The sequence below is a fragment of the Alligator mississippiensis genome, chromosome 5 (assembly GCF_030867095.1).
Source record: "Alligator mississippiensis isolate rAllMis1 chromosome 5, rAllMis1, whole genome shotgun sequence".
Lineage (NCBI taxonomy): Eukaryota > Metazoa > Chordata > Crocodylia > Alligatoridae > Alligator > Alligator mississippiensis.
The window spans coordinates 183,144,307-183,163,513 of NC_081828.1; the positions used below are offsets into that span (position 1 = coordinate 183,144,307).

A 19,207-nucleotide genomic window follows, 5' to 3' on the forward strand; every position below is an offset into this window, starting at 1 on the left:
AATGGCAGTGGTGCACTTTTGAACTAAAGCACCTTTGATGTATTTTAATTCAAAAGTATGCCACCGCCATTTTCTCAGTGCTGACATGCATTTCACAGCTTATACAACTGCACGTGCTGCAGTGCTGTGTGCTTTTCAAAGTGCTTACCACTGCGGTGCATGTGCATATGTACAAATGCCCTCTGTGTTTGCCCTCCTGTGGGTGAGTCCTGTGACAAAACAAAAATCCCCAATTTCTAGGTAAAAAAAAGGAACCCAAAATTCACATTTTTCCATGATCAAAATGAAACACCACCGTGATCAAAATGAAACTCCACTATCTATAATATCTATATATTGGTGGTGTTTCATTTTGATCACCATTCATTTTGATCACCATTATATATATGTGATATTTCATTTTGATCATGGAAAAATGTGGGTTTTAGGTTACTTATTTTAATCTGAAAATTGGGGATTTTTTTTTTTTTTAATCAGAGGAAACCAAGATCCCTGTGCTTTCCTCTTCCACTACCAAGGATTCTGATATGTGAAGGCTGGTCTCCACATCCAGGTCCCCAGAGACAGATGCCCAGGACACTAACCTCCTTGTGGAGCCCCTACTGAAAAACCCCAGCTGGTAGTGTTGGCAGCAGAGGTGCCCTGGATGCACCAGAGGATGGTCCTGGTCAACATCACTGATATCAGAGACCTCCTGGACTAAGCCAGGCAGGGATAGGGGTAGGTGGATCCCTCTGCACTGGCTCTGTGCATGGAGCTGCCCACGCAGCTTGCTCTCTGATACTTACTCTAGGAGGTGAAGGCTGCCCTTCTACCCACTGCCCTTGTCTATTTTGGTGAAGTCCTGTGTGAAGGTAGTCCCTGCCACCTGGTTTACCCAACTCCCCAGAATTAGTTGCGAGGCCGCTGCCTCAACAGGTACCGTAGCACTTACTGTCCCACTCTCTCAGCAGACTGCAGGATATCAGGTTGGTCCACCTCCAGACAGTCCACCATCACCAGCTCTACATACTTATGCTCTGCACAATACATCATGTCGTTGCATCCCACCACAATAACAGGTGGGAACATCATAGGTGAGGACAGGGACTAGGGTCCTTACTAGACAAATCTGTATTCAACTTTGATCCCACAAGCCACTAGGGACCATAGCTGGCAGCTCCTCCATGAAGCCATTGCCATGGGCATGTATCTGATGCACTTTATGGTCACCTTCAAAACCTGCTGCTTTTGCCAACAGAAGGAAACCTGGTGTATGCCTACTTCACATGCACTAGGGTGCAGCCCCTCTTCTACCTCCTTCAGAACCTCCTGCTCAGGCTCTTCATAGATTCATAGATGTTAGGGTTGGAAGGGACCTCAATAGATCATCGAGTCTGACCCCCTGCATAGGCAGGAAAGAGTGCTGGGTCTAGATGACCCTAGCTAGATGCTCATCTAACCTCCTCTTGAAGACCCCCAGGGTAGGGGAGAGCACCACCTCCCTTGGGAGCCTGTTCCAGACCTTGGCCACTTGAACTGTGAAGAAGTTCTTCCTAATGTCCAGTCTAAATCTGCTCTCTGCTAGCTTGTGGCCATTATTTCTTGTAACCCCCGGGGCGCCTTGGTGAATAAAACCTCACCAATTCCCTTCTGTGCCCCTGTGATGAACTTATAGGCAGCCACAAGGTCGCCTCTCAACCTTCTCTTGTGGAGGCTGAAAAGGTCCAGTTTCTCTAGTCTCTCCTCGTAGGGCTTGGTCTGCAAGCACTTAACCATACGAGTGGCTCTTCTCTGGACCCTCTCCAGGTTATCTGCATCCCTCTTGAAGTGCAGTGCCCAGAATTGCACGCAGTACTCCAACTGCGGTCTGACCAGCGCCCGGTAGAGGGGAAGTATCACCTCCTTGGACCTATTCGTCATGCATCTGCTGATGCATGATAAAGTGCCATTGGCTTTTCTGATGGCTTCGTCACACTGCCGACTCATGTTCATCTTGGAGGCCGTCCGCTAGGACTCCAAGATCCCTTTCCACTTCCATGCCACCCAGCAGGTCACTCCCTAGGCTGTAGGTGTCTTGGACATTTTTCCTCCCTAGGTGCAGCACTTTGCATTTCTCCTTGTTGAACTGCATTCTGTTGTTTTCTGTCCACTTGTCCAACCTGTCCAGGCCTGCTTGCAGCTGTTCCCTGCCCTCCAGCGTGTCCACTTCTCCCCATAGCTTTGTGTCATCCGCAAACTTGGACAGAATACACTTCACTCCCTTGTCCAAGTCGCTGATGAAGACATTAAAGAGCATCGGTCTTTCTGCGCTGCTTCCCACACCTAGTTATAGGCACCCTGTACCTGAACAGGGTTTCTAGGTTTTTTTTCTCCTGGTCCTCTCTCACTTGCAGCCTCTAGAATTTAAGGTCTACTAAGTGTTGATTCAGAAGTGGCACCCCTAACTCCTATATTCAACAGCTATTGATGCACCTTTCCTCCAAGAATTTGTCCAATCACTTTTTGAATCTGATTAAACTGTCAGCTTCCACAAGGTCTTGTGGCAATGAGCTCTGTACTTAACGCTGTGTGAAAAAGAAATGTCTTTTAGTTTTTAACTGCCAGCTAGTAATTTCATTTTAATGACTCTTTTTGTTGTATTGTGAGAGACAGTAAATAATAAATCCCTATATACTGTTTCTTCACCATTTAGTATTTTGTAAACACTTATTATTTATACTCACACTTTGTTTTCTATATTTAAGACATGTCTGTCTTCAATCATGTTCATCCACGTGCTGAACAATTCTTTTTTTATTATTATTATTTTTGTTTCTACCAGTTTTTCAGGAATAGGAGTTAAACTCACCAGCCTGTTATTCCCTGGGATACCAGAGCCCTTTTTAAATATTGGAGTCACTCTGGCAACCCTCCTGTCCACTGGTACTGATGCTCTTTTAATGATAGGTTGCATACTACAGTTAGGAGTTCAGCAATTTACAGTCTGAGCTCCTTCAGGACTGTAGGGTGAATACCATCAGGTGGTGGTGATTTTCTCCTGTTTAGTTTATCAGTTTCTTCTCTGACCTCATCTATTGCAGCTTCAATTTGGGTCAGTTGCACTGACTTGTCCCAAGAGAGGAATAGATCTGGTGAGAGAATTTCCTTAACCTCTAACCTAACCTTTTCCACAGTGAAGACAGACACAATCAATGCATTTAGTTTCTTGGCAACGGCTCCATCATCCTTTGGATGATCAGGGTGCAAAAGGAGTGCTAAAGGCCTACCCAACTCCCTGGTAGGTCTTCAGCTTTTAATATACTTAAAGAATGTTTTGTTGCTACCTTTTGTGTCTCTAGCAAGTTTGTCCTCACATTCTTTCATAGCTTGTCTTATTACAGTTTTACATTTGATTTGCCAGATTCTGTGCTCTTTATTTTCCTCATTAGGATATGACCTTCACTTTTTGAAAGAAGTCTTTTTTCTATTTATTGCTTCTATAACTCTACCACTGAACCATGCTGGCTTGCTTTTGGCCTCTTTTCTTTCCTTTTTTTTTAAGTTTGTGGTGTGCTTTTGCTTTGTGCTGTGAATATGGTATTCTTAAGTAGTTCCCACACTGCTGGCAAGTCCTTCACCTCCTCAGTGACCCCTTTTAACTTTTATCTAACTAGCTTCCTCATTTTGGTGTAGTCTTCCTTTATAAAGTTAAAAGATGCTGTGATAGATTTCTTTTTTACCTCCCCTCTTACATGGATGTAAAACTCAATTTTATTATGGTCACTATTGTGGAGAACCTCGGTAACATACCCTTCACATTATTTAGGACTAGGTCAAGAATTGCCTTTCCTCTTGTAGGTCCCATGGTTAATTACTCCAGAAAGAAATCTTTTACATTAGTCACTGTCACGGCGGGGTCCCACAGGAGGGCCGTGATCTCCCTGAGGTCCCTCTCACCGTGTCAAGTCCGGCCCAAGGGCACCCTCTTATTCTCGCCTGCCACGTCTTCGATGTTCAGTAAATTCGGGAGGCTGCCTTACACCTCCTTGGGCATGGCTAATCGGGACCTCCTTCCCCATGGTCCCCGTGTTCTCCTGGACCCCCCCGGGGTGTCTCCCTGTACGACAGGTGCTCCCCAGGCACCCTAGCCTTAGGGCCACACGTGGCTCCTACCAACCCCTAATACCATGCCCCAAGCCTCGCAGATGTTCTGGACGTTGTCCTGTCGCAAATCAACTCGCCCGCTCCCTCGGGCCTACTCCGTACACTCTATGGAAGTGCCCCCTCCTGGGCTCTCTCTCTCTGTGTCCACTCTGGGCTCTCTCTCGTATACTGCCCCTCTCTTGGGGCTCTCGAGGCCGACTTAAGGCCTTCTCTAAAGTGTCGTCCCTTTCAGGGACTTATCCACTCTGGGACTTCGTATCGAGCCCTACAGTCTCTTAGGCCCACCGCACTGCTAACCTCCCTCCTCCGGGCGCACCGTGCTGCTATCCCCTTTTGCCGGGGGCCACCGCCGCACTTTGCCCTTCTCCTGGGCTCTGTACTGCTAACCCCTTTTGTCAGGGTCCACCGCAGCACCCTGCTCCTGTCTGAGGTCTATTGCAGCACTAGCCTACTACCCGGGCTTGCTACGCCCATCCTGGGCTTCTCAATAGTCCCCCTTCTCTGGGACTTGCTGTGCCCCCGCTAGGGCTCCTCAACAATACTGCCCCCTCTCTGGGGCTTGCTACACCCACTCTTGGGCTCCTAATAATACGGCCCCTCTCTGGGGCTTGCTGCGCCCCCCCCTTGGGCGCCGGGGTCCTCACGCTCTGCCATGAGGCCCCTTTAAGGATACTGCACCCTCACTAGCACCGGGTTCCCACACCACTGGGGTTCCCTCTGAGAATACTGCGCCCTCGCTGGCGCTAGGGCCCCACACCCCTGTGGGTTCCTTGGGGTTCAGCCGCTCCTCTCTGAGCTTAACTGACCCCACAACTCTGCCCTGCAACTCTCAGGGCCTAGTGCACCCTCACTGGCGCCGGGGTCCCCACTTTACCGTGAGCCCCCTATGAGGCCTCCTCCAACCCCTGAACCCCTATAGCCTCACCCAAACCACCGGTGTAATAAACAACCACAACCAAACACAAGCCTCTTGGCCACAACTTAACTCAACGTCGCCTGGCTAAACCATGGTGCTCAAACCTCTTCGAGCTGCCCTCCTTCACTCGGCTAGAGCAGTTCCTACAGTGCTCGCCTCCGAGCTCCTGCCTCTGTGGCTGCTGGCAGGGAACTGCTATCCTGGCTTCCTCCCTGGGTTTTATAAGGGCCAGGCCCTGCCCCCTTCTGGCCAGCTGACTCTCCTTAGTTGCCCTGGCAACCCGCAGCTGTGCTCATTATTGTCCTGCCAGGGCTCTCTCCCTGGCAGTTTCTCCTCTCTAGGAGCAGGAGCACCGAGGTGCCCTGCGACAGTCACCTACCTAAATCATGCTGGAAGTGTATGGTACAGCGGCTCCTTTAATCTTGCTCTTTTTGCCATGTGCCCCCCTTGCCTCTGATTGGTGGAGTGGCCCCCAGCAGCCCCACTGCCCAGCACTTGTTCTTGATCAGCTAGGAGGCAAAAACCATTGTTTTAAATATACCATGGTTTTTTACTTCTAGCTGATCAGCAACAGGCAGGGGCTGCCAGGGACCCTCTGCTAGTCAGCAGCAGGAGGCAAAAACTGCAGCATATTTAAAGCCATTTTTTTGCCTTCCAGCCAATCAGGATTGAGTGGGGCCACTGGGGCCCCTTGACCAATCAGCAACAAGGAGGTTTGGGGAGGGGTGCACAGCAAAAAGAGCAAAATTAAGGGAGTGAATGGGCAGTGCACTTCTGGCACGATTTAGGTAGTTCCCTATTTATAATGTCAAGTAATTTGGTCTCTGCATTCCATCCTGTGGTTAGAGTGACTTAGTTGGGGAGTGGGTACATTGGAGCCATGTGGAATTCTGGAGCTGGGAATCAAGAGATGCCAGTATAACTGGACACATATTATATGCAATACTACAAACTTTGAAACAGGAACTGTTTTGCAGCCCTACAGGAGAGGTGTACATCTGTCCTCTTAATTTCTTTGGTGCTACAAATATAAGGTCTGTCCATGGCCCTTATGTTGTATTTTTAGTGAATCAGAGCAACATTTGTCAGTGGTTTTCCCTATGTGATACTAGGAGACCATTCAGTGTTTTTGCAACTTTCAAAGCACTTCTAAATGTTGAACAGTGTTCAAGTGCCTTATCGTACTAAAACAGACTGTAGTAGTTCTTTATGGTCATCTCAAACACGTTTTGTTCAGACCCTTGATCTTTAAAGGGCCTTGGATTGAAAAGTAATCATTTTAAAGTACTTGTCATTATGTGTAATCTCCATGGTGAGAAAAATGTCTAAGTAGAAGGTTTGGCATAAGACATTGCTGTCTAAGGGTCTGATCCCGGAAACACATATGCATATGCATAACATTACTCAGATAAATGGTCCTGAGTATGACCATAAAATGCATCCAACTGGAGGGTGGTGGCAACCTAGCAGGGCTACTTGTGGCAGGGTAGGTCCAATAAAATACCACAATGTTGCAACCTCCAGAGTAAGGTGAATATAGGCCACCTCAAAACCCTAGCCTCCACTTCTTTGTGGGTACTCCTTGGTTGGAGAAAGACTAAGGGACAACATCTTGATAGAAATGAGCCCACACTGAGGCAGTAGGAAATCAGCCAAATTTCTTCTGTGTTGCTTTCTGACAACCATCAAGGCCCTGAAGATCTAGACTTGGTCTGGCCTTGGGATTCTGTCGTAGTGATCTATAGGGGGAATGGTTGGTCTTGAGCAGCCTCCACTCCTTGATACTCTTGCCTAGGCATATGAATTGAAGGTCTTGGTGTGATGGTTGGAGATCTCTTATGTGTACACCATGATCCATAATATCAACAGTTGTCTAATGTACCAAGTGAGCATCCTGGGGCCAGTCCAATCATTGGCCCATCCACTTGTCTCTGAACTAACCACCCACCTACCTCTACTGCCACACCTTAGTTGGTATCAATTAGAAGGTGTCAATGAGGCAGGAGGCTGCCCATTTACTTGCCCAAATGCCAAGGGCCTATATACATGGCTCTGACCTTCCCTATATCGTGTCCCATGCCTCACAGATGTTATCTATGGCCTAACACCCAGCCTTAACTTGTTTGGCCTAACACCTGGCCTTTAAGCCCATTCCCTCACCTGCATTCCAGAGTCTCACATGGGACCTTCACTCCCTACTGGAGCTCATAATCTCTGTACCCTCACACTGGGTTTTCCTTCAATAAACTGGGGCTCCCAGCCCCTACCTACTCAGGGTTCCAAGCCTGACTCAGGACCCTCTCAGTCCCATACTTGGGCCTCAGTCCCTTGCCTTACACTGGGCCTCAATCTCCTGTCCTACACTGTGCTTTACAAATCCCCTTATCCCCTTGCCTGAGGAGCCTTGCATCTAGCTCCTTCAGTTTAGGGCCCCACTCCCCTGGAGCCTCACAACCATCTCCTTAATGCAACTCAGTACTCACAGTGTGTCTGGACACTGCCTCAGATCCCTTCCTGACCTGGGCTTTGTCTCAGAACTCACTGTGAGCCTGGGTCCTTGCTGTGACTTCGGGGCATGCTCCCCAGCCTTTCCCCTCCATGGAGTCACATGCAAGGCAGCCGGGGCTGAGGCTTTCTGGTGCCACATATTCACCTTTCCCTGGGGAGGCCTCAGGTGTGGCATTTTCTGGAGACTACCCCATCATTGGCAGTCCCACCACACCTTCCTGCCCCAGAAGGGTGTAGTTTTAGATCATGCTCTAAGACCAGAAGCCTCCAGCCATCCACATAGCTCCTACCCTTAAGTAGCAGGCTCACTTTTCAAAGCTTGGGTTGAGTCCCAGGCTTGAGATCCTGCTGTTTTGATTGGTGGAGCCCATCCACCGATCAGGAAGCAGCAGAAGAAATAAAGTCACACCCCTTTCCTGAGGGAAGGGGGAGAAGAGTTCCCCTGGACCTGTTTGAAGACTGTAAACTGTTCGGTTTGGAAGACTTCAGGGGTGGAGCCCTGGAGTGTATAAAAGGAGCTGCATGCCCAACACAAGGGACAGATGGAGTGAGGGACTCAAGAAGAGTGGAGTCAAGAAAAACTGGGGAGCTCTTCCTCAGTGGGCAATAGGCCCAAGACTTCTGAAGCTGCCACTGGAGCAGCCTTGGGAATGGTGTGAGACCACTCGGGCTGTTTATGGGGCACAGGGACGGTGCGCAGAGGCCTGGCCCTGAGAGCAGTGCAAGAATTGCTTAGGACCATCACAGTGCATGGTTCAGTGCATGGATCCCAGGCTTTGGGAACTGCAAGCAGTGACATGAGCCTGAAACCCTGGCAGGGCCTTGGGGACCGCAGTGAGGCAGCTTGGGCCCCATCTCCTGGCAAGTGGCCAGATCCCATGGTGCTCAGGGCGGCACATGGATCCAAGCCTTGGGAGCCAGGGAGCAGCAGAGGCTGCTTGGGTTAACCACCCAGCATAAGGATGGGAGGATGGAGCCTGAAGGGCCCAGCCCATGCTAAAAGAGCCCTTGGTGCCAAAGCCAGGGCACAGCGAAATAGTAGTGCTGCAGCATGAGGCCCAGCACCCAGAAGCCAGCAGCGGTGGTGCAGCAGCTGAGAGGAGCTGAGCCCGCAGTGCCCAGAGTGGGGCATAGGGTGGGGAGGAGCCCAGTGGCTTGAGAGAGGCCTGGAGAGGCACTCTAGCAGAGGAGACCCCACCGAGCTGCACCCTGACCTCCGCCACCTGAGGGAGCGTGAGTGATTGGGCCCTTGGGTCTCACAGGGGAAATGCGTTTGGGGTGGGCAAACCCAGAAAAGGGTCAGGATGAGCAGCCTCCCGCCTAGTCAAGGCCCAAAGGGGAGGGGCCCCTGGTGCTTTCTGGACACCCCCCCCCTCCGAAGGACCCCATTGGAAGAAGGACTGTCTCTTGCCAGGGGTCAGGGACTATATTAAGGAACAGATATTATTAAGATTGTTCATGTTTGTGCCTTATATTTTGTAATTGAAATGTTGTATTGTGATGTTGTAAATAGCGTTATTTAGGGTTTGACCTTCGTTACTGGTTAATGTTCACTGTGTAAATACATGCATATATTTAGTTTTATCTTATGTGTATTATAACTCAATAAATTGTATATAGTTAAGAACTTTGGGCTTGGGCTAACTCTACAAAGGAAAGAGGGATCTCCTCAAAATTCTGAAGTCCCTCTCACAGCACCCCCTCCTGCCTACCCATCCCATCCTATTGAGAATAGGGCATACCCTTGGGTGTACCTGAGTTACACTTACCTCCAACATGGTATGAAAAGCAGCTCCAGCTGGGTGGTGTTCGTCTCGTGACTGCTAGCAGCAGACTGCTGGCCTTGCTGCTCAAAGCCCTGTTCCCAATCAGGCAGTTGTGCCTAATTGGGATTGCAATCAGCTGCAGGCTGCCTTGCTGCTGCTCACATCCCAGTGAGTAACAGAGCACACCCTGTGCTCTTTTACACCTACCTACTCACGCAAATGCTTGTGTTCTGTTACCCTACCTACTCATGCAAATAGTCCTATTGAATTCTCTAGCACTACTCACAATGCAATGTTCCTCCATGAAAGACCAAATCATGAGAAATAAATAATATACTTCCCTTTCAGTTCAGTGGGGTAGGAGCTCTAACACCTAAATCAGAGCAAATTGTATATATCACAAATAAGCACAATTTTTTCTAATTTTCATTAAAATATTTGTTTGAAGGGGTTTTTTTTTTTTCATCAAAAATAAAATCTCTCCTTAAAGTCCTTTTGTAGTATTTCAAGTACTTTGACTGTAGGACTTCATAAAGTTTATAGTGCTGTTATCATGGTTATATATCCATGATGGTCCCAAAAATGCATGAAAAGCAAGGTTTTGTGATGTGAGGCAGTATTCTTTTATTAGAAAAGAAGTTTCTTTCCCAAATTGAAGATAGGGCACTTAGTGCCCAAATGCTTCCTTAACGCATTTCCCAACTATAAAGTTTGTCCTTTATAAACTCTGAACCAATGAATGTCCAATATTTGAAAATAAGACTGAGATCTTGTGGATGATTTTGTGTTAATAATACAGGTGAAAGAAGTTCCAGGTTCTATTTTTAGTTCTACCATTAAGGCCATGTTTGACCTTGAGTGTGCTACTTAACCATTTTTGCGTTTCAGTTTTCCAACTTGAAAAATGGGAATAAAATATTTACTTCCAGGGGTTTTGTAAGGATAAATTCATTAATTGGTTTGGTGTTTTGAGAATCTTTGTGATCCTTGGGTGGATCAGTATGCAATTGAAAAAAAATAAAATAAGTTTTATCATGCAGCAACACTTACCCATAAAAACTAGGGCTGCATGAAGCTTCAGTCCCTGATTTGATTTGGTGGCCAAAACTCTGAATCCTAATCAAATCAGGAGACCCTTTAATCTCTCTGAATTGAATTGGAACCCTCCGAATCGATTCAGAGAGATTCGGAAAGATTCAGCAATTCGGACATAGACACAGCTTTAAATTTTTTTTTTATATACTTCGAGGTACCAGGCGGCTCATGAATGCTGAGATGCTGGGTGGGATGGAGCATCCCACAGGAGTGTGGGAGGGTCTCTAGCGCACTTGGCAGTAGACCCAGAAGTGGATCAGAACCACTTCTGGTCCACTTCTGGGTCTGCTGGGGAGTGCACAGGGGGACCCACATGCCTTCCTGGCTCTGTGATTGGTGCCTTCTGGGTCTGGGGGGGCACCCTGTGTCCCCCCGTGGCCAATTGCTGACTGGGCAAGCGCGGGGGGAGGGGGGCACACACTTTGTAGTGGACCCAGAAGTGAACTGGCAGTACCGGCAGAATCCACTGTTTTTGATTTATCTCCATACCTCTTTTAACATATACTGTGGTTTTGTAAAAGAAATGTCTGCCTTTTTTGTTTTGCTTTTTTAAGGCATCCATGCTGCTTTGTTGTCTTTATCCATCTATCGGTTCTAAACATTGGTTTTCTTCCCTGAAAAGAAATTTCTTCTATACACTTTTATTTTTTCCCCAATGGGGTGCCCTCATGTCCTTGAACTTCTTAGTCTCTCAAAATGTTCATTGCACACACTTCCTGTATACCCTTTTCTTTAATTTGCTTCATACACTTCTCAGTCAGATCTGGATGATCTATTTTCACCTTAATTAACACTAACATTATACCTCTTTATTTCATAGCTTATAACCTATTTTTAATTAATGCAGGACTAATTTTCCACATATCTCCGCTTAGTTCTATTTCCTGAAAAATTGTCACACTTGTATTTTTAACTGATTTTTTTTTTTTTACAAGAATAGTTTATATAATATGGAAAGGACACAAAAATACCTGCTGTCCAAATCTAACAGTCTTGCAAGTACTGTGTGGGTGGGAAGAAGAATCAGAGGGAGAGAAAATGTAGCTTGTATATATATTTAAATGCTTACAAAATTTAACTGTAAAGGACTCAGTTCTGCCATTGATGTGATTTGCTCTTTTGTCATTATTATCTTCATCCTCATTGTCTGTTTTCTGATAGCATCTAGGTGCCTGCATCTGGGTTCCTGGTGTCATTGTAACCCCACTTTTTTTTTTTTTAAACTTTAAAGGTTTTATTTGAGTTTTAGCTCAAAATTTGAATCTTATTTTATCTCAATGCCTTCAATATTGCTTACATTGAATGTATGGTCTGCTGCTTTTTTAAATTTTTTTTTTTATGTTCCATCTCTGTAAAAACTTGGGGATGCAAGTCATTTTTGTTTGGAGCCTTACCTGTTTTATCTTCTTTATTTACCTCTTTTGGTGTAACCATCTGTGTCAGAAATTTGTCATTTTCTTTCTTGGAACTGGGTTTCATATTTATCCTGCATCCCTAGGTGAGCAGAAAGTAAAGCAGAAATTGCTTTCCATCTTTATCTGTTGTCTTCCCTCATAATTAAGTTCCCTCAACAGACCTTCATTCAACTCCACCAATCCACAGAATCCTTGTAGATTTGGAAAATATTATTTGTCTTCATTTTATTTTCCATCAATTTTCTCTTCCTTTCTGTTGTTTGTCATACATGCTGTATCTTCTTTTTGCATCAGCAGCACTATTGATTTATATATTGCACAAGCACTTCTACTTTCTTTGATTTCTCCCTAAATATCATTGTGTTTATTTCATTTCTAGGTCTGATTTCTTAGTGGTATTTATATAGACTATTTAATATCTAGTGTGCTTTGCTAGGCCTCTGCTTCTCTAAGGCCAAATGTAATACAAGCCTTTAAAAGATTCAAATCAGGAATCTGTTACAAAATGATTCACTCAGTAATTGTTTGTTCATTATAAAGAAGAATAGAATATTTAAAATGTGAAGTTACCTTTACCTTCAATTTTTAGGATTTTCAGCATCAATTCCTGTAATTTACAGCAGTAAGTCATCACATAGGATTGTGTTCTCCAAAGGCATTGAGTCTAAAATGGATAACTCTTGTGTTGTAAACAGATGCAGCTAATATTTTTGGTCAGAACAGTTATGGCATAAGTGGTACTTTTCTGAAGCTATTTCTTAAGAAGGTGAGGGGTGGTTAGCCTGAACATAGATGTTTTTGGCATTGTTTGATCCATGCTATATGAGTAGGAAATACATTACTGCATGCAAGTTTCTCACAATTTTTTCCCAACATTTCCTTTAAAAGGATGCATAACTTTTCATGAAATTGAAAAGGGAGTTATTTGAGAAATGTATATTTTTGAACATCCAAGTTCATTTCTGTAAATTTTAGTGACATACTTACTCATCAGTGATCACTTATTTATTAGTTTACTTCAACACTTACCATTTCTTCCCTCTGTTTTCTTTACAGTTGCCTGAATTTCCAGATATACCTAATTTAGCATGACAGATTCTTAACTTTTACTCTTGCTTTAATGTAATGTTAACATGTTGGGTTTGTAGGGCTTAGTCTACTACGAAGTAAGATGGTCTTAGAATTTATATACTTATAATACTTAATGCGTGTCTACATGAAATGCTTACTACGCATTAGCCTAATAACACTGCACAGTAGCGTGGCCATAAAAAACTGTGCTAGTAGCCTACTGCACAGTGTTAGGCTAATGCTCAGTAAGCATCACAAAATAAACCTGTGCTGGCACTACTGCTCAGTAACACTAGTTATTGAGCATTTAGTTAGTACTTTACTAAGCAAGTACTAAACTAATACACAATATCTAAGGCACATTAATGAACTTATAGGCATGCCCATTATATACTTACTAGTGAATTACCCGTCACGAATGATGAGGGCAGGGGCAGGCAGGGACTGAGGGGGGGAAGCTTCCTAACCCTAGCGCTAACCTCCCCCGCATGCTGCCGCCACTTCCCATGAGTGGAGGGAGAGGGGGAATCTTATCCTGCTGTCTCATCCATCCCCCTTCACCAGCACTTTGTGCTGTTGCTACCTCCACGGAGAAGGGCTGGGGAGGTTGAGCTCAGCGCCACTGACCTTGCCCCCCTGCTCCATCCCCTCCATCCCCACCATCATGACAGTGCTCCACCATCTCCAGGGAGCAAGGTCAGTGGGTAGGGAGCAGGGAGAAAGGCCAGCACTGCTAGCCTCGCCCCTCTGCTCTGTCCTTGTTCTGTTGCCTCCAAGGAGCAAGGCTTCAGGTGGGGGCGAGGCCAGTGCTGCTGGCCTCACTCCCCTGCTCTGTCCCCTCCATCCCCACTGTCGTGGTGTTGCACCACCACTACCACTTTCTTTCTGTAATGCTCTTGAAGCACCCTAATTGTTTGTTTCAGTAACCAGAGTGCTACAAGAATGTTATGGACAGACAGACTACGCCCTTTATTTTATTATAATTAGGCTCAGAAGACATGTGTTCAATTCCTATTTCTGATACAGACATTCTGCATGATCTTGGCAAGTCATTTAATCTCCTTTGCCTCTTTTCCATATCCTTTTCTTTCTCTGTCTCATGTATTTACACCTGTAGATTTTTCAGACCAAGGAGCATATTGTGCTAAAGGACACTGCATGCATTTATATGTGTAATTAGCACATAGCAATAAACTCCAGTGCATTTCGCACCAGAATTTATTGCTACTGGCTGCAGTGTTTACATGTGTGCCCAGGACTACAGCATCTTGAACCATGGTGGAGCAGCCCCAGCTGTCAGGGGATCCAGGGGCTCAACCTACCAACTCAGGACTGCTCTGCCCCAGCTCAATGTGCTGCAGTGGGGTGGGTTGGTGCATCAGGGTGCTACAGTGTGGGGCTCGGCAGCCAGCAGCTTTTTCACTGAGGGCGTCCACATAAGGGCACCCTCATGCCCCAGCCAGTCCTGGTCACCATCTACTTGTGCATTTTAGCGAACATAGCTACTCTGCTGTACGATTGTTTATTGCACCCTAATATGGTCACATAAGAAGATGGTGATGTTTTACTGTGGAGTTAATTAGTCTACTCCACAGTAATGCTCACAAGTACAGGCACCTACTATGTGATAATATAATGTAAATAAAAAAATATTCCCCTTTCCTTATAATGCCCTTTTCTGATTCTTTTTGTATAGTGACCTGGTTCATTGTTGGCAAATCAGGAGTGCTCCCTTTCTGTGCTTTTTAATTACAGTTGGAAAGGTTTTCATACTTTTCATTAGTTAGTTGTTATTATTTTCAAAGTTACAAAGTGAACTGTCCCTTTCAATATTTCAGCTGCTAAGTGTGACTTTGAAATAGACAACTGTGGCTGGTCTGAAACTGTAAGCACAGATGCATTTGACTGGGTAAGAAGCTCCAGAAGTGGTCTTCCATCTGCCTTTCAGAAACAAGCTCCTGAACGCGATCATACCTATAACAAATCTGAAGGTAAGACATTGACAGGTCCTGGAAGCATATACACTTGCATTGAACTGCTTACTATTAAATAAGATTTAAAGTGGGGGCAATGACCTCTTCAGAAACCTTCTATGCATTACACTTGCTGCCTTCTGGCCTGACATACAAAAAGTTGCTTTCTATTTTATTTTATTTCAATAGGTCACTTTATGTTCATTTTGCAAAACGGCAGCAGCATTTCGCAGGTTGCTCAGCTACGGAGCCCCAGGTTCAGTCAGACTGGCTCAGATTGCACAGTGTCTTTCTGGTATGAATTAATTTTGATTTTAAATGTATGGAAAATCTGGATTGCATTGAGGTTAGAGTGTGAAATTGTACACATCTCCCTTTGCAGCATTTACTGCTTCTTTTTCTCTTTAGTTGCTAGATGTTTGTTTTAACCATTAATCAAAAATAAACTGAAGCATTTAGAAAAGCCTGTCATGGGCCCTAACAAGTAGTACAGCTTGGGCTATTTGCCCAGTGGGTCACATCTGCCTGGGGCTTTGATTAGCAACCCTAATTCTGCTAATGACTTCAACTGGCTTCTTTTTAGACCTTCTGTTGGGCTGCTGGGAGTACAGCTTCCCCATTCAGCTCCAACTGTAGCTGCAGACTCCAAGTCTGCCAATGGTTCTTGATTTAGGTCTGCCCTGGCAAGCCTCTTTGGAGCTAGTACTCCACAATGTCTGATCCTGTTTGCTCTGTTCCTGGACTCTGACTTCTGGGTTTTCCCTTTTTATTTGGTAATTCAGCCAATCTGGACCTTGCCCCTGGATTTTTCTGGGATTTGGTGACTTGGTACCTGATCCTGACCCCAGATTGGGGCTGTGTTTTGTACTCTGTCCCTGTCTCTGGCCCACCTCTGGTGGTTTAACCACTAAGCAAGACTGCCCATATGTCTCATGACAGAGCCCCCCCATGCAGTGGGGGGGAGTGGAGGGCAGCAGAGATTGCTGCCCCTCCCCCCCCCACCCCGGCCTGGCAGCAGCTAGTGAGTGCTAGCCTTTTATTTTATTAAAGAGCCAGGAGGTTGGGACTGGGCAGGGCAGCCACTAATGGGACTTGGAAAGTTGGTGGGGAGATGGGGCCTGTTTCATTCAGAGTTTTGGTTGATTTGGCGGTGGCCAAATCTCTGAATCATATTTGGCTGAATCAATTCAGGGCAGTGATTTGAATCACTGAATTGAATTGCTGTCCCCCAGATTGACCAAATCCAAATTGAATACTAGCTGCTTTGCACAGGCCTAGTAGACATGTCACGTCAGTTTTTGGTTGTGTTCCCTCTCCTGCCTTTTTGCCTTCTGTGCAACATTTGAACCATTCACTTGTCTGTTTTTTTGTTTGTCAGATAGGTATAGTGCAGGGATAGCTAAACAGAGGTCTCATGAGTAAACAGGCAGTTCCAGTGCAGTTTAAATATATCTCCTGAAGAAACAGAAATAGTATTTTCCTCATTCCCTACCTATCTTTTATTCTGAAAAATCATGCTCTGACAAGTTGTTATCTGAGTGGGCACAGATAATTGACTCTGAGGTATGTACATCTTAAGTTGTCTCTTGCATCTCTTGGCCATGTCAAGGTTTTTGTTTGTGACTTGAAGGGTTAGATAGTTTTGGCCATCTTAGGAGCATTTACCTACCTCACAGCTATGTTGGAAGTATTATGTTTAGAAAAGTGCTTGGAGATCCTGAATGAGAAGTGCAGTAGAATTGTAAAGTAGTATTAATCATTACTGTGGATTGAAAGCATGTTCTTGCATTCATTAAATGTTTGTCCTTCCTTTGTTGAAACTTTTAAATTATTCATTGAATTAAATTCATAATGGTAATATTTTGCATCAGAGTGAGCCCTGATCATTGCTTAATATAAGAAAAATGTCTCTATCTAGCTGTGGATTATATCTTAATTAAGTATGCTTCCTCCATCACAGTCTTAACTGCTTCAGAAAAGACCAAGATTCACACACCACCCAATCCTGTCAAAAATTAGATAAGCTAATATATCTGTGGTATAACAATGAGATCATATAGAGAATGAAGTGAATTGCTGCTGAGATGGATGTAAGCTCTGTGGGCTTACTTCATTCCATTAAATTAAATGGAGTTATAACAAAGGAGATGTTGGTCAGTATATGTAAAGTAATTTGTTCTCATCATTTACACCTTTGACTTTTCTGCTTTTTTCTCTTTTAAAGGTATTACAATTATGGTGTCTCAGTTGGAGCAGCAGAAATGCAACTGCATATTGATGGGCTGAAGGACCCCACTGTTTTATGGAGGATATACTATAATCAGGGTTATCAGTGGTTAAAGGCCTTCATTCAGCTTGGCCGCCTCCCTTGGTCTTTCCAGTTATCATTAGATAAAATTAGCCTTGGGTTTTATGATGGTGTTTCAGCGATTGATGACATAACATTTGAGAACTGTGCTCTTCCACCTCCAGCAGTAAGCTGTGATACTCATGATCATTTCTGGTGCAGAGACACGAGGGCTTGTATAGACAGTTCATTGGTTTGTGATCTTGTGGATAACTGTGGGGATGGATCTGATGAGGAAAATTGCAGTAAGTACTATAAAATCTATTCTTTATTCTGTAATGACAGTAGTCTTATTAAATTCATCTCTGGAGTAAGTTAGTTCAGCTTCTATTTTAGTACAAGGAAGGTAAATCTATGTACACCAGAGTCGAATATAGCTATTGTTGCAATAGAATCTGAAAATTATTCAGATCCCGTACACATGTGACAAACTCCAGAGGACAGACTTTGGAGAACCTGAGAATAAATACTTGTAGGTCATTCTTCTAATTGGAAAAGTAGCCATACTTCTGTCACTTTGGCAAGATACAGGAGGGCACAATATGTTAGTTTATATTTGCTTGCTACTGTATTTAATCAAATCTAAGATGTCCCTCAATTCATGATGACCCTCAAAAACTAGAATCTATGCATGGAAAATTTATAAATTTGTTATAATTTTCCATGTATACAGTCTAATTATTGAGGGGTCATCTTTAATTTGTCCCTCCACCATTGTAGGGGGATAGGTGGCAAGGGAGAGGGGTATAGCACCCTGCCATCCCCCCTGCAGCTTTCCCCCTGCTTGTACCTGAGCCCTGCAACCTCAGCCCCCCCCTTTCCCCTTCTGCCTCTGATCCCCCTCCTGACCCTCCCCCCAGCCTGTGATCCCCCTTCCCTTCTAGCCTCTCCTTCCTCTCTCCCTCACCTTCCCCCAACCTCTGCTCTGCCCCCTGCCCCCTGTCCCCCCTCCCCCAGCCTCTTATCTACACCATCAGGCATCAATTTCATTCTAACCTAGTGCAAAACTTTTATTCATTTTAAAATAAATAATTTTACCTTAATCTGATGGAGTAATAGGTAACTCACTAACAACATGCTTTGTTAGCACTCTCAATTTAAAAATTAAAAATAGTAAACAGATTTAATTTTATCTATTGATTATAAGAGTTTTGATCCTGGTCCCAATTCCTAATGGACCATCTGAATATGTAGCCTCTCCCACTTCCCCCACATAAAACAGCAAAAACCTGACCAACTGATCTTCAGAAAAGGCTATACACTAGGTTCCCAGTACATAAGCACTAGGGGAGGGGACTGGTGGTATGGTAGGAAATCACTGAGCAACAGTAGAATGGAGGAATTAATAGGTGAGAAATGAGATGAGAAACTATTTAAATTGGTGTTTGCACTTAAGCAGACCAGATTGAGCCATTTAAAACCCTTTAAAATGTGAGCTTAATTTCTCTGCTGCATTAGAATTAATCACTGCAGTTTTTCTTTAATGAAGTTTACTTAACTGATGTTGGGCAAGATGGTGTGAACAGTTCTCAACACTAAGTTATGTAAAGGGTTCTGAGTACATATTATGAATTCTACAAATGTAACATCCCCTCTCTTATATTCCATGCGCACCATCATTACTTTTCCTTTTCTGTTTGTTTCCTCCAAATTCCTTACATAAGAAATGAAATAAATGTAATGGTTCTAATGGTATTCATAGTAAACAAAGCTCTGAGCATTCAAGGATGAGCTTTCTGTTACTTGCAAGGAATTTCATGAGTACCATTACAACCAAACTTTTTTTCAGTTTGACTTTTACTGAAACGTGACTCCTACCCTAAAGATAATATGATCACCAAATAAAGATCTAAACACTTATTCCTCAGCCTCAATTTCAGCTTTGCCATGTATAAAATGGAAATAATAATTCTGACCTTTTCTTATAAATCACTTAAGATAAACAGGAGCAAACTGCTACATGAGAGCAAGGTGATTATTGCTTGTTAAAA

General features: G+C 44.5%; 1 protein-coding gene across 1 annotated transcript in view; it reads left to right on the forward strand.

Moving 5' to 3' along the window:
- Nucleotides 1-19,207, forward strand: part of MALRD1 (MAM and LDL receptor class A domain containing 1) — a 516,028-nt gene that overhangs the window by 88,764 nt on the left and 408,057 nt on the right. Inside the window, exons 14-16 of the mRNA XM_059729363.1 lie at nt 14,735-14,887; nt 15,059-15,164; nt 17,094-17,461. Of these exons, the coding sequence (XP_059585346.1) occupies nt 14,735-14,887; nt 15,059-15,164; nt 17,094-17,461 (627 nt within the window). The remainder of the gene's footprint in view (nt 1-14,734; nt 14,888-15,058; nt 15,165-17,093; nt 17,462-19,207) is intronic.